Genomic DNA, 13030 nt, shown 5'->3' with positions numbered 1-13030 from the left:
TATTGATCAATGTCACCCTGTTAAATTCAATTTTATAAATAAAATTAAAACTAAAAACTATATAACATAAACTTCAACTTCTAGTATTCATAGATAAAATGTTATTGGAATGCAGCCATTCCTATTTATTTTTATGTTGCCTATGGCTGCTGTCAAACTATAATGGCAGAGCTAAGTACCTGTGACAGAGACCTTCTGGTCCCCAAAGCCTAAGATATTTACTATCTGGCCCTTCACAGAAGTAAGTTCCTGGCCTCTGTATTCAAGCAAGGTGGGCAAAACAAGAACTATGTGAGTGTGTACGTGCGCATGTGTGGGTGGGCGTGTGTGTGTGATATTCTAAACTAGAGCTGCTGGTGGATGGTGAGTATGGTAGACAAAATAATGGCCTCTTTAAAGATGCTCAAGTGTCCAAGTTCTAATTTCTGGAACATATGAACATGTTGCCTTTTTCTCGAAAGAATTTTTTTGAACTTTGTGATTAAGGGTATTGAAATGCGAGATTATCCTGGATGATCTGGCTGCACCTGGTGTAGTCATGAAGGACCCTTATAAGAGGGAGGGAGTTGGTCAGAGAGAAGAAGAGATAATAGCTGTGCTGTTGGTTTTGAAGAGCAAGAAATAAGTCTAGAACCATGGAATGCAGGCAGCCTCTAGAATAGTGGTAGTCAATCTGGTCCCTACTGCCCACTAGTGGGCATTCCAGCTTTCATAGTGGGTGGTAGCAGAGCAACCAAAGTATAAATAAAAAGATAGATTTAACTATAGTAAGTTGTTTTATAAAGATTTATTCTGCCAAACAGTGAAAATCTGACATAAAGTATTTGGTAAGTAATTATTATTATATGCTTTAACTTGCTGTAACTCTGCTTTATAAATTTTATAAAGTAAAGTTACTTCCCTACTTTATAAATCATCATGATTGTGGAACCGGTGAGTGGTTAGAAAATTTTACTACTAACAGAGATACAAAAGTGAGCGGTAGGTATAAAAAAGTTGACTACCCCTGCTCTAGAATCTATAAAAGACAAGGAAATGGTCCCCATAAGGCCTCTAGAAGAAACCATTTAAAACTCTGACCTCACAAACTGTAAGAAAATAAATCTATTTTGCTTTCAGCTACTAATCTTGTGGTAATTTGTTATGTCAGCAATAGGAAATGAATACAGTGGTCCATTCAGGAATCTGGGAATTGCTTCCAGCCCAGAGGTGTGGGTATCAGCTCTGAGTGTTGCTGAAGGAGTCTCATGGGTAACCTGGAGCTGTGCTTATCCAGTTCATAAAGCCTTCAGCTCCTCTGGCTAATGCTTCTCTTCAATCATCTGTGTCTCCAACCATAGCTTTACCCTCTAAGGCAGCCTTAGTACTGCCCACAACCCATGGGGTAGGTGGTGGGTCTGTTTTACATGCCACACCTAGAGGGAACTTATCTTGGCTTCAGAGTATCTTGAGCATTTCTGCTATCTCCTCACTCAGGGGAAGTTTGTGGTTGAGAAATGAGGAAGCCATGTGATTGTGGTCACAGTGCTAAGTAAGTGGCTCCAAACTTATCTTTCTTTTATAGTTGGGAGAGAAATTTGATCATCTCTTGTTAACTTAGAAACCAATAGAATGGAGCTTGGATAATATTTACTAAAGCTTTCTTTGTCTGTAGCCAGTGAAGGGAGAGGAGCCCCTCTTAACTGAAGATCAGAGGTCTCTCTCCTTTAGTGATAGTAACTAACTTATAAAGAGCATAACACTCTCAAAAAGATTGATGTTTATAAACTGATGATGTATAATAGAATTGTATACTCAAAACCTATTTAATCTTACTAATCAATGACACCCAAATAAATTTTTTATTTTTATTTATTTATTCATTTTAGGGGGGGGGAGACAGAGAGAAAAAGAGAAGGGGGGGAGGAGCAGGAAGCATCAACTCCCATATGTGCCTTGACCGGGCAAGCCCAGGGTTTTGAACTGGCGACCTCAGTGTTCCAGGTCGAAGCTTGATCCACTGCACCACCATAGGTCAGGCTCACCTAAATAAATTTAAATAAATAAATCTTTAAAGAAGTGAAACCATTTCAAAGCAAATATATTGCTGTCATATTTCTTAATAGTGGATATAATATTTTACTTTTCTTCTTAGTGAATACTAAATACTTCTGTCTCTAAGTTTATTCAAATATTTTAAAACATTATTCAAACAACTATATAAATGACAAAAATAGATAGTATAAAAATGATTAATGTTTTGAAAAGTCATTCATTCATCTAAGTCTGTTAAACTTTTCTTAGAAAGTGTATTGTGCTTCACCAAGTGGTTGAGCAGTGGGTAGAGCATCAACCTAGGATGCTGAGGGCCCAAGTTCAAAACCTTGAGGTTGCCAGCTTGAGTGCAGGATCGTCAGCTTAAGCATGGGATCATAGACAGGACCTCATGGCCGCTGGCTTGAGCCCAAAGGTCCTGGCTTGAAGCCCAAAGTTGCTGGCTTGAGCAAGGGGTCACTGGCTCAGCTGGAGCCCACTGGTCAAGGCACATATGAGAAAGTAATCAATGAACATTTAAGGTGCCACAACTATGAGTTAATGTTTCTCATCTCTCTCTCTTCCTGTCTGTCTGGCCCTCTCTTTCTCTCAAAAAAAGTGCGTGTTGTGTGATACAATGAACTATCATTCAGAAATAAATAAGTAAAATTTTGCCGTTTACAATAACATGGATGGACCTAGAAGGTAATATGCTAAATGAAATAAGTCAGAGATGGAAAGACAATACTGTATGATTGTACTTATATGTGGAATCTAAAAAAACAACAACAAGACATATAAACAAAACAGAAGCATACTTATAGATACAGAAAACAATATGACGGTTGCCAGAGAGCAGGGTGGTAGGAGGAATAGGAGGGTACAAAACACCAGGTATAAAAGATATGTCATGGGGATATAGTGTACAGCACAGGAAATATAGTCAATAATGTCATAATAACTTTGTATGGTAACAGATGGTTACTAGACTTAGTGTGGTGATCACATTATAAGGTATATAAATGTAGAATCACTGTGTTGTATACTTGAAACTAATAATATACTATTATTTTTCAACTGCACTTTAATAAAAACTGTATGTACTCTTTTATAAGATAAACAACTTAATACTGAGTTTTTTTAAAAACTTAGTCTCTTCAAGAGTAGATATTATCATTCCTGACTTAGATATAAGGAAACCAGAGAGTTAAAAAACCTGGCCAAAATCAAGGCCAAGTGTCAGGTTACTGTAACAACAGAGCTCTCTCAAGTTCTTCATTTATTCATATTTATAAAATGACTTCATGTACCAGGTACTGGAATACAGTGGTGAGAAGGAGGCTGTCTGCCCATGAAGTGGATGGTTTATGCAGTGACTGTTCCTTTTTACATTCTTGGACTTACAGGTCTGTCTGCCCACTGGAGAACAGGCCCCGGGAGATAGGACTTATCTCTCCCAGTTCTATTTATAGGTCTGGGTATGCAGCTCAGAGCAATGGTAGAAAATTAAGTTATACCTATTATGATATTACTATCTTAATAATACTAAAAGGGACTTGAAGAGTTTTCAGATTAACTATATATATATATATATATATATATATATATATATATATATATATATATATATCATTATTTAGTGAGAAAGAGAGAAAGAGAGAGAGAGAGAGAGATAGGAAGGGATAGAGATGAGAAGCATCAACTCATAGTTGCAGCACCTTAGTTGTTCATTGATTACTTTCTCATATGTGCCTTGATGGGGGTAGGGGGATACCAGCCAAGCCACTGACCCCTTGCTTAAGTGAGAGACCTTGGACTCAAGCCAGCAACCCTGGGCCTCAAGCCAGTGACCTTTGGTCTCAAGTCAGTGACTGTGGGGTCATGTCTATGATCTCACGCTCAAGTCCAATGATCCTGCGCTCAAGCTGATGAGCTTATGCTCAAGCTGGCAATCACACGCTCAAGCCAGATGAAACTTTGCTCAAGCCAGTGACCTCAGGGTCTCGGCCCTGGGTCTTCAGCATCCCAAGCCAATGCCCTATACACTGCATCACCCCACAGTCAGGCCAGATTAAAAATATTTTTAAAACAATACTTGAGATGAATAAAAAGGAAAATCAGGAAGAAGAAAAGCTGTTGGCATGCTATAGAAACCATTCTGCAGCATTTAAAAATGTTTTTAAACTGAACTTGAAAAGCATTCCAACTTAGTTTATCAAAAGCTTTCTCATTTAGCTCTATTCATAATCACCCAAGATTGGACGCTACCTGAATGCCATTCAATGGGAGAATGGTTAAACAAAGTGTGGTATGGCCTTATAATGAAATATCACTTAGCAACAAAAAGAAATAAACTATTGCTACACAAAACAACATGTATGAACTTCAAAATAATTATGCCATGTGGGAGAAACCTGACTCTAGCTCATTGTAGTATTCTGTTTTTATATGATATTCTAAAAGTCCATAGTACAAGCAAAAGAAAACAAATTAAGGGTTTCCATGAGGTACAGGTTGAGGTGATAATAAAGGGACAAGATAAAGAAGCACTTGGGAATAATGAATTAATTGTTCTGAACCCTAATGGTGGTGGTAACCCAACTCTGGACATGTGTTAAAAATTCATAGAATTGTCCACGAAAATAAAATAAGAACTCATGAAAGGTTTTAAAACTTAACATTGTAAGGTTATATCATAATATATTAAACTATTCTCCATTAATGAATGCCATGTCATTTGTTCCCAATCTTTAACTGTTGCACATTATGTCACAATAAAGAATCTTCTAAGGCACACTAACATGAGTTATAAATCTGAACAAGAACAGAAAATGGGAGGAATAGGCCCCTAATAGACCCAAGAGTTTTCTCTCCTGGGCTCTCAGACCTAGTAATTATATTTCCAAGACAGCCCCAAAGTTGACCAGATGAGCTTGCGTGTGTGAACGCCGTGGGGTGACAGGTGGAAAGAATATACGACCTGGGAAACTATTTACCTTGGCAAGTGTTCTCTTCCTCACTTTTGAGTTTTTGCCCCCTGAAAGAAGCTCATACCCAGGAGTGCACTCACAATAATAACTTCCCTCCACATTGTGACAGTCTGCAGAGCTTCCACAAGACACATATAATGGCGGGCCACACTCGTTGATATCTGGAACACAAGTGGGAACTTCTAGGAATGGTCAAAATTCCAGTTAGGATGGGAAGCAACCCAATTTAAATTACTTTACCCATGGTGTTTTTCTTTTTACACAAAATAATGTGTTTACAAGAGAAAACTGGAAAAGCAGAAAATGCAAGCAACACAAAAATATGCAATCACTAAGACTGAAATAATTTTTTAAAAGGGAGAATATGTGCCTATGGCTCAGCTTCAACAATTCAGAAGACAGCATCGTTCCTGTTTCATCTGTTCCCCACTTACCATGGAATCAGACCACACTTTTGCTTTATGCAAATTCTTCCAGGATTAAAACATATTTTGTGACTCCTTTTCCATATTAAAATACTGAGTGATTTTCATGCCCATAGTATATTCTATAGTAAGAATATTTCATATTTCATCCAATTCAGGACCAACTCAGAATTCTGTAGTTTGAGACATAGGTCCAGGTTCTCCCACTTTCTAATTGTGTGGCTTTGGATAAGTTACTTCACCTCTTGGGGCCCAAGTTTCTTCATTTATTAAATGGCAGCAGCATGACTTTTTCAGGGGGATTCTCTGAGCCTCTTAGGAGACAGTATTTGATAGCTTTCTGAACTTCAGATGAACCCCATCTGACTCCCAGCAGCATGACCAGCTGCATGAGCCTGAGAACGTTGCCTCCCAAAGTCTGTTTCCTTTTCTATAACTGGAGGATAATAATATTCACTCATCTAGATATTATGTGCTTTAAATTAATTTTAATTTCAGAAACTGTATTTTACAAATGGAAAATGGTCATACTGACGAGAGATTACAGTGATTATTTTTAGATGAAGGAACTGAAATTTTGACTTAAAGAGCGTTCCCTGCAAACTAGTGTTCAAGTTGGTAGAACACTCCAAATCTCTACTTACTGCATGGTCCTCTCCATATCTTCCTCTTTCACCATGCTGCCTCTGTCTTTGACCAATTAGCAACAACAACAACAAAATGTAGCAAGTTCTTATCAAGTTCAAGGGAGAGTCCTAAGTATTTTTACATGCATTAATTCATCTTTTTTATTGAAATAAAAATTCACATAAAATCAACCATCTTAAACTGAACAATTCAGTTATATTTGACATATTCACAGTATTGTGCAACAACCACTTCTATTTAGTTCCAAAACATTTTCATCTCTCCAATAGAAAACGATGTTAAGTAGTCATTTCCCTCCCCCAGTATCTGGCACTTACCATTTGCTTTCTGTCTCTATGGATTCCATGTATATGTATCATTCAAAGCAGTGGTCCCCAACCTTTTTTGGGTCATGGACCGGTTTAATGTCAGAAAATATTTTCACGGACCAGCCTTTAGGGTAGAATGGATAAATGTATCATGTGACCAAGACAAGCATCAAGAGTGAGTCTTAGACAGATGTAACAGAGGGAGTCTGGTCATTTTTAAAAAATAAAAACATCATTCAGACTTAAATATAAATAAAATGGAAATAATGTAAGTTATTTATTCTTTCTCTGTGGACCTGTACCAAATGGCCCATGGACCGGTACCAGTCTGCAGCCTGGGGGTTGGGAACTACTGATTTAAAGCACACAAGTCATAGATAAGTTGATACTATTATCCTGATTTACAGATAAGGGAATTGAGATACTGGGAAGTGAGACAATTGCTTGGGCTCACACAGCTGGTCAGTATACAGCTGGAATGGTCCAGCTCCAAAGCCTGAGCTCTTAACACTACACCCCTTGACTATGAGAACTGGTTGTCCTCTTTCTTGGCTTCTCTCTTCTACCTTTGGCAAAAAATTTAATACTTCTTCAAGCGCTGAGGACTCTAGATGTCCTCAAATTTCTGATGACCCCCCTCTGTTATCTCTTAGCCTCTTACCTGTACAGACTTCTAAGAGGTTGTTAAAGATGACCTTTCTGGACAGAGAAGTGAATCCAGGATCACAGATGCAGAAAGTGGCATTGATACAATGGGCATTCCATGGGCACCGAGCACAGGGAGCTGTGGTAAATGGACATCTAAGTTTGAACTTCCTCAGAAGATACCAGCTGCCAGTTGGGAACAAGGAGATGGAGGAAGGAGAGGGAAGAGATGCCTGTCTTTATACAAGGAAGAGCCCTTGGAAATGGGCTGGAAGTTTGGGAAAAAATAAGGATCAATTTCTCAAAGCCTAAGAAGACCATTCCCAAGAAGTTCTTGTTAGTGTGAAGTTCCTGTCCTGGGGTTCAGGTGCTGGGAGGAGTTTGTTCACACATACGCACCTCTAGGCTTCTGGGCAATAGCTCCCAATGATATCAGCGTGACCCAGAGCCCTAGAACAGAGAGACAGGAGGTGAATATGGCTAAGAAATGAGATCCAAAGCACCCACAGAAAGAGCTTCTACCACCTGGTTAATGGATTCTAGCAGCTCCCAGTGTCTCCCTTTAGACAGGCTCCTAGACTTTCCCACAGAACCCAGGGAAAGATTTTCCCTTTTATGTTCCAGAAGCCTCCCAAGATATTGATAGTAACAGGCTTTTAGTATGGGGATCAAAATCTACACAGATGGAAAATAATAGGCACACATATTAAATAGATATTCCCATCCATTGTACAAGATATATCTTATGAAGAAACTCTTCGGATCTGGCTGTCTTTACTTAGTAAAAGTTATTAAAAGAAACTACTGCACAGCTTACAGCAACAAAAGAAAACAAAGAATCAAGAAACTAATTTTAGTTCTTTGCAGTTCAGGATCTTTTAAAATTTTTCATTGTTTAGTAGATGGGCACACAATGCAATCAACAGTTCACATGTTATAGAGATGTTAACCTGAAACCAACGTACTCTTATTGATCAGTGTTGCCCCATTAAATTTAACTTCAAAACAAAGGAAGATACTGTACTGTACACTAAAAATGTGTTAAGAAAAAACAGACAACAAAAAAGAAAATTCTGAACATACCAAAAAATAGGAAAACAGACACCTGAACCCCTGTGTATCAATCACCCAGCTATAACAATCATGAATTAAAGGCCACTTTTATTTCATCTATACATCCACTCACTCCCCTGCCCCCATGGGATTGTCTGGAGGCTCATTACAGGCATCATATTACTTCTCAGGATATATTCTAAGAACAAAAGTATTTATAGGTAATAATAACAAAATATTATAGCTAATAAACTGAGAAATCCTCATATAAGCCCCCAGATCCCCAACTCTAGCAGCAATTTCAAACCACTTCCCTCTCTGAGAGGTTGACAGAATAAAACAAACTGCCCTTTTTTGTTATTATCCTTCCCAGGAATAGTGCAAGAGCAAGCTAGGCATCAAGCAGAAGACACAGATAGTGATTAATTACTTTTTACAAAGGAGGATATGAAGGCTTTTGTTTTTTAGGTATTTCTAGTAGACCCTATAAGGTATTTAGTCTCATTGAATTCTCCCAATACCCTGGTGAGAATAACTTTGGAGAACCAAAGGGATAAAGAACATTCAGATGGTTTTAATTAAAGACCCGCCCAATTATATCTACCTGGATAAAATGTAAAATATCTGCTCATCATTGTGCAGAAACATGAAGCCTGAGCAGTGGGAGAATTTTATCTTGAGCTGTGAACCAGTAGCACTTCCCGTTGAAGCAAATAACATATGGCATAGAAGAAGTGCCTTGGGAAAGAGCTGGCCGGGGTGCATTCTTCTCCTACCTTCACCCAATTTAAACTTACCAGATCTCTGTGTTCTGCTTTTTATTCTTTGCTTAGGGTTACTACTGTTTGGACTGCCAGACTCCTTGCTGGTGTCTCTTAATTCCTGATGATTAAAGACTGATGCTGACTCTATTTAGAGGGTCTTCCTAAAATAGTAAATGTGTGGGTCCCTGGCCAATGAGACTGTCCAGTACTGTTTGAGCCAGAGTAAGACTACCACCTAGCTCATATTCACCGAGTACCTTCTATATCCTGGGTGTCAGGTCATATGAGTTACTCTTTCTCATTCTTGCTTTTCCCTATTGCTTTCACTCTAGTGATTCCAATCAAACAAGAATTTGTTGAGATAGGAACATAAAAGGATGTACAGTTACTAGTTTTATCATATCAGGCACATCCTTTAAGATTTTATAAATATGGAAATAGTTATTCTCACCAGGGTATTGGGAGAATTTAATGAGACTAAATACCTTATAGGGTCTACTAGAAATACCTAAAAAACAAAAGCCTTCATATCCTCCTTTGTGAAAAATAATTAATTATGAAAATTTAGTTATTTCCATTATTTCACCAACATTATTATTAATACATTAATTTTTGCTTTTAATTTTTTTAAGTTTCATAAAATTGTTTGTCTCCATATCAGAATTCCAACAGAAATAAAGCTAGTATTGATATCCTACTTAAATGACTTAAAAGTTTTATCTTATTTTTAAATTGGCAAATTAAATAACTACATATTTGATTATTAAAGATATGTTTTGTAACTAAATGCTAAATGCATATAGATACAAAAATTCTCAATAAAAATACTGGCAAACCAAATTTAGCAGTACATTAAAAAGATCATTCACTGTGATCCAGTAGGATTTATTCCTGGGAAACAAGAATGGTTGAACATATGCAAATCACATAATATGACACATCACATTAATAAAATGGAAGTACAAAAATCAAAACACACACACACACACACACACACACACAAATCAAAACACAAAACTTTGTTTTCTGACTACTGCCCACATGGCCAGACCCATGTCTCAATTTTCATCAGCTGCCTGTAGTTTAATTAATTCCCACTTTTAATCTTCTGTGGGCTCCTCCTGGTGTGCACCTACCCTATATCCACTTGAAATAACTCCAACCTTCCTTCTAGCTTCAGTACAGTGATAGGTTTGTCGGTAAAGAATTTATTAATCTCCTCAGGAAGTGGTAACTATTTTTGAATCCATGTAGCAGGATACAGTGCCAGCTCTATATTGTACTTATTTACATGTCTTGTCCAAAGTTTAGATTTACTCCTGTGTTTTCTCTAAAGTGGTTTATAGACTTATTTCTTTAAAAAATATATTTTATTTATTCATTTTTTTTTAGAGAGGAGAGAGAGAGAGAGAGAGAGAGAGAAAGGGGGAGGAGCAAGAAACATCAATTCCCATATGTGCTTTGACCAGGCAAGCCCGGGATTTTGAAGCAGAGACCTCAGCGTTCCAGGTTGATGCTTTATCCACTGTGCCACCACAGGTCAGGCCAGACGTGTTTCTTATGTTTAGGTCTGTGATCCATTGGAGTAATTTTTATGTATAGTGGAAAACAATAATCATTTTTTTTTGCTTGTGAATATCCAGATTTGTCACCCAAATTTCTTGAGAAGGCTGTTCTTTTACTATTAAATAGTCTTGGCATGCTTGTAAAAGAATCATTCAATTGTATTCATGTGAGATTTATTTTTGGGCTCTCTTCTATTTAATTGATTTGTATTTCTTTGCTGTTGCTGTTGTTGGAAACTGATTACTGCAAAATTATAATGTAGTAACTGTGAAAATTATATTTTCCCCCGTTCTCAGGGTATTTTTGCATGTTGTCAGTTGTTGTTTGCTTGCTTAATGGCTTTTCTAAACTATTTTTTTTAAAGACTGTATTCTTTGTTGTGTGTGGTCTCTGAAGTGTTCCTTTAGCTGGTGGTCACCTACTGGTTTGATGATATTTTCTTAAATGACTGGATCCCTCCTCCCTCACAAAAAAGGAAGGGGAAAAAAATCTCCAGGTTTATGGAAATTGGCTCTGTGTTGCTGTATTCCTCTCCTGATTAGCTAAATGAATACAACTCTGCCTTTGACTTCACATTTTTGTTTGTTCAGGCTTCAAATCAACAAAAGATGAAAGGCTATGGCCTCTTTAGATTTTTTCTGAGCACCAGTCTTGCCTGGGGCATGTCTGTGACTATGTAACCTTGTATATATGGGAGATTTTCAACTCCTCATTTCATAGACTCTCTCACTCCAGCTTTTCCTGACAGAACTTAATGAGTCAGTTGTTTGCCTCAATTGTGATCTTCTGTTCCCAACCATAGCATCTTGTTCATTAGCCTTTCAGTTTTTAGGAATATCTTCATTATAGCCACTTCTCCTCTCCGAGAGAGGTCTGAATATACATGATACAGGTATACCTGTTATAATACTCCTGTAAGACAGGTCAGATCACAAATATGTTTTGGGGGGAAATGATTTTTTCATCTCTCTAAAGTTAGGAAGCCACACTGGGGATTTGGACAGCCATCTTCATGAACCCCACAGGACCGGGCTAGATGATGGGATAACTTAAATCACCACAAAGCTCTTCTACTATGTTTAAATCATCTGTTTCCTGGTTCATCACATGTTTGGTTTTTATAAACCTTTGAGTATCTTCTAGTGCCAATCAGATTGATTCTGAATATGTCTTTAGACACTTGGAAATTTTTGTGGCATTTCTGATAAAAAAAAAATGGCCCCTAAGTGTTACGGGACTCACAAGGAATAAGACACATCAGATGAAAGTAGTATAAGCAGAGGGCTGAAACGCTTAGGCGGAATCAGCCCTGAGAAACTGCGCCACTGCATATTTATTGAGTTCCAAAAATCACAGCTCAGCAGATAAAGCTAGAAAGCTGCAAAAGCCTTTTTTCCCATCCATTTCATCCCCACCCTGCACTTCTACTGTTTCCTTCATGATCAAGTACATGAGAAGAGTCAGAGTCTCAGAGGTTATTAATCATAAAGGACTTCTGGTTCTTGGAGGTATTCCTCCAAGAATCCTGCGTATTTGCATTTAAGTGACCCCAGGTCAATCTCCTGTTATGGTTAACACACTCCAAGATCTCTTGTCTCCAAGTAACCCCTGCTCTGAAGTTAACTGCCATTTATATTTGCGCAGGGTCTTTTCCTTCACCTAAGTTTTCCTACTTTATGATCCTCTCTAACCAATAACTTTTAAAAATAACATTTTATTATTTTTTGCTGCCCTCACCATAATCACTCCTCATCTTTTCACCAATTCTTACCCTGTGCTCTTCTAGTACTCCTCATTTCCACTTGATTTTCACAGTATCAGGTGTCTGTGTCTAACATTGCCCCAGGATGACCTTTCTACAGGGTGAACTTGATCCTGGACATTCCTGTCTCGAAAACTCCACTGACTCTCTACTGTTTTCATTAACAAGCATCAATCCTGTAACCTAAATATGAGCACCTCTATTAGCTAAGTGCTGCACACCTGCCCAAGGTCATCCTTCAATTTAAATTCTTACACCTGATTGGTGGCCAGGTAGTATGAATTACTTGCAATATCTTGAGCACAGCCTCCAGTTTAATTAACCCCTACATTTATTCCCTTGATACTTCTTCCTGGAGAGCTCTTAGACATTTCTCCACCTTTATGGATTGGCACAATTATTAGCTTGTAGGCACAGCCTTCATTTGAAGAGCTGACTATATTTGGATCCTCTTCTCTGGGTTCCAGCACCACCTCAGGTCATTGAACTCATTGACTTTCACTTCCCTTTTCCTGTTTAGCCTGTGAGCTTTTAAAACAAAGGAACAATTTCTTACATTTTTTTCATCACCAGAACATAGTTTAGTGCTGTATAAACATTTGCAAATGTCTGCAAAAACAAATGATTAGATGATGTTAAGCAGATAGTTGCCTGCAAAGAAGAAGGGGAAAGCAGGGAAAAAGGAAATACGCAGTTGAGAGCAGGGCTTCCATGACTGTGAGCCAATACTAGAGAATGCAGATTGGAGAAAGGTGATTTTTGTATATCTGGACTCTCTCTTCCAAATTAAGGATTGGATAAGGATTATGGGGTCCTGCTATTATAATGAGAATACCTATACAGAGATATCCTCCTC

General features: G+C 37.9%; 2 protein-coding genes across 2 annotated transcripts in view; one reads left to right on the top strand and one right to left on the bottom strand.

The window, feature by feature from the left end:
• Positions 1–8717, bottom strand: part of LOC136391005 (adhesion G protein-coupled receptor E2-like) — an 87853-nt gene extending 79136 nt beyond the window's left edge. Inside the window, 5 exon segments of the mRNA XM_066362711.1 lie at positions 5010–5045; positions 5048–5164; positions 7046–7168; positions 7429–7479; positions 8687–8717. Of these exon segments, the coding sequence (XP_066218808.1) occupies positions 5010–5045; positions 5048–5164; positions 7046–7168; positions 7429–7479; positions 8687–8717 (358 nt within the window).
• Positions 1–13030, top strand: part of LOC136379451 (adhesion G protein-coupled receptor E2-like) — a 345285-nt gene that overhangs the window by 150523 nt on the left and 181732 nt on the right. The gene's annotated exons all lie outside the window — the stretch shown is intronic.

This window comes from Saccopteryx leptura, chromosome 1 (genome assembly GCF_036850995.1).
Source record: "Saccopteryx leptura isolate mSacLep1 chromosome 1, mSacLep1_pri_phased_curated, whole genome shotgun sequence".
Classification (NCBI taxonomy): Eukaryota; Metazoa; Chordata; class Mammalia; order Chiroptera; family Emballonuridae; genus Saccopteryx; species Saccopteryx leptura.
Note: the sequence above shows the minus strand (reverse complement) of the source record. Positions and strands in the feature narration are given on the sequence as shown.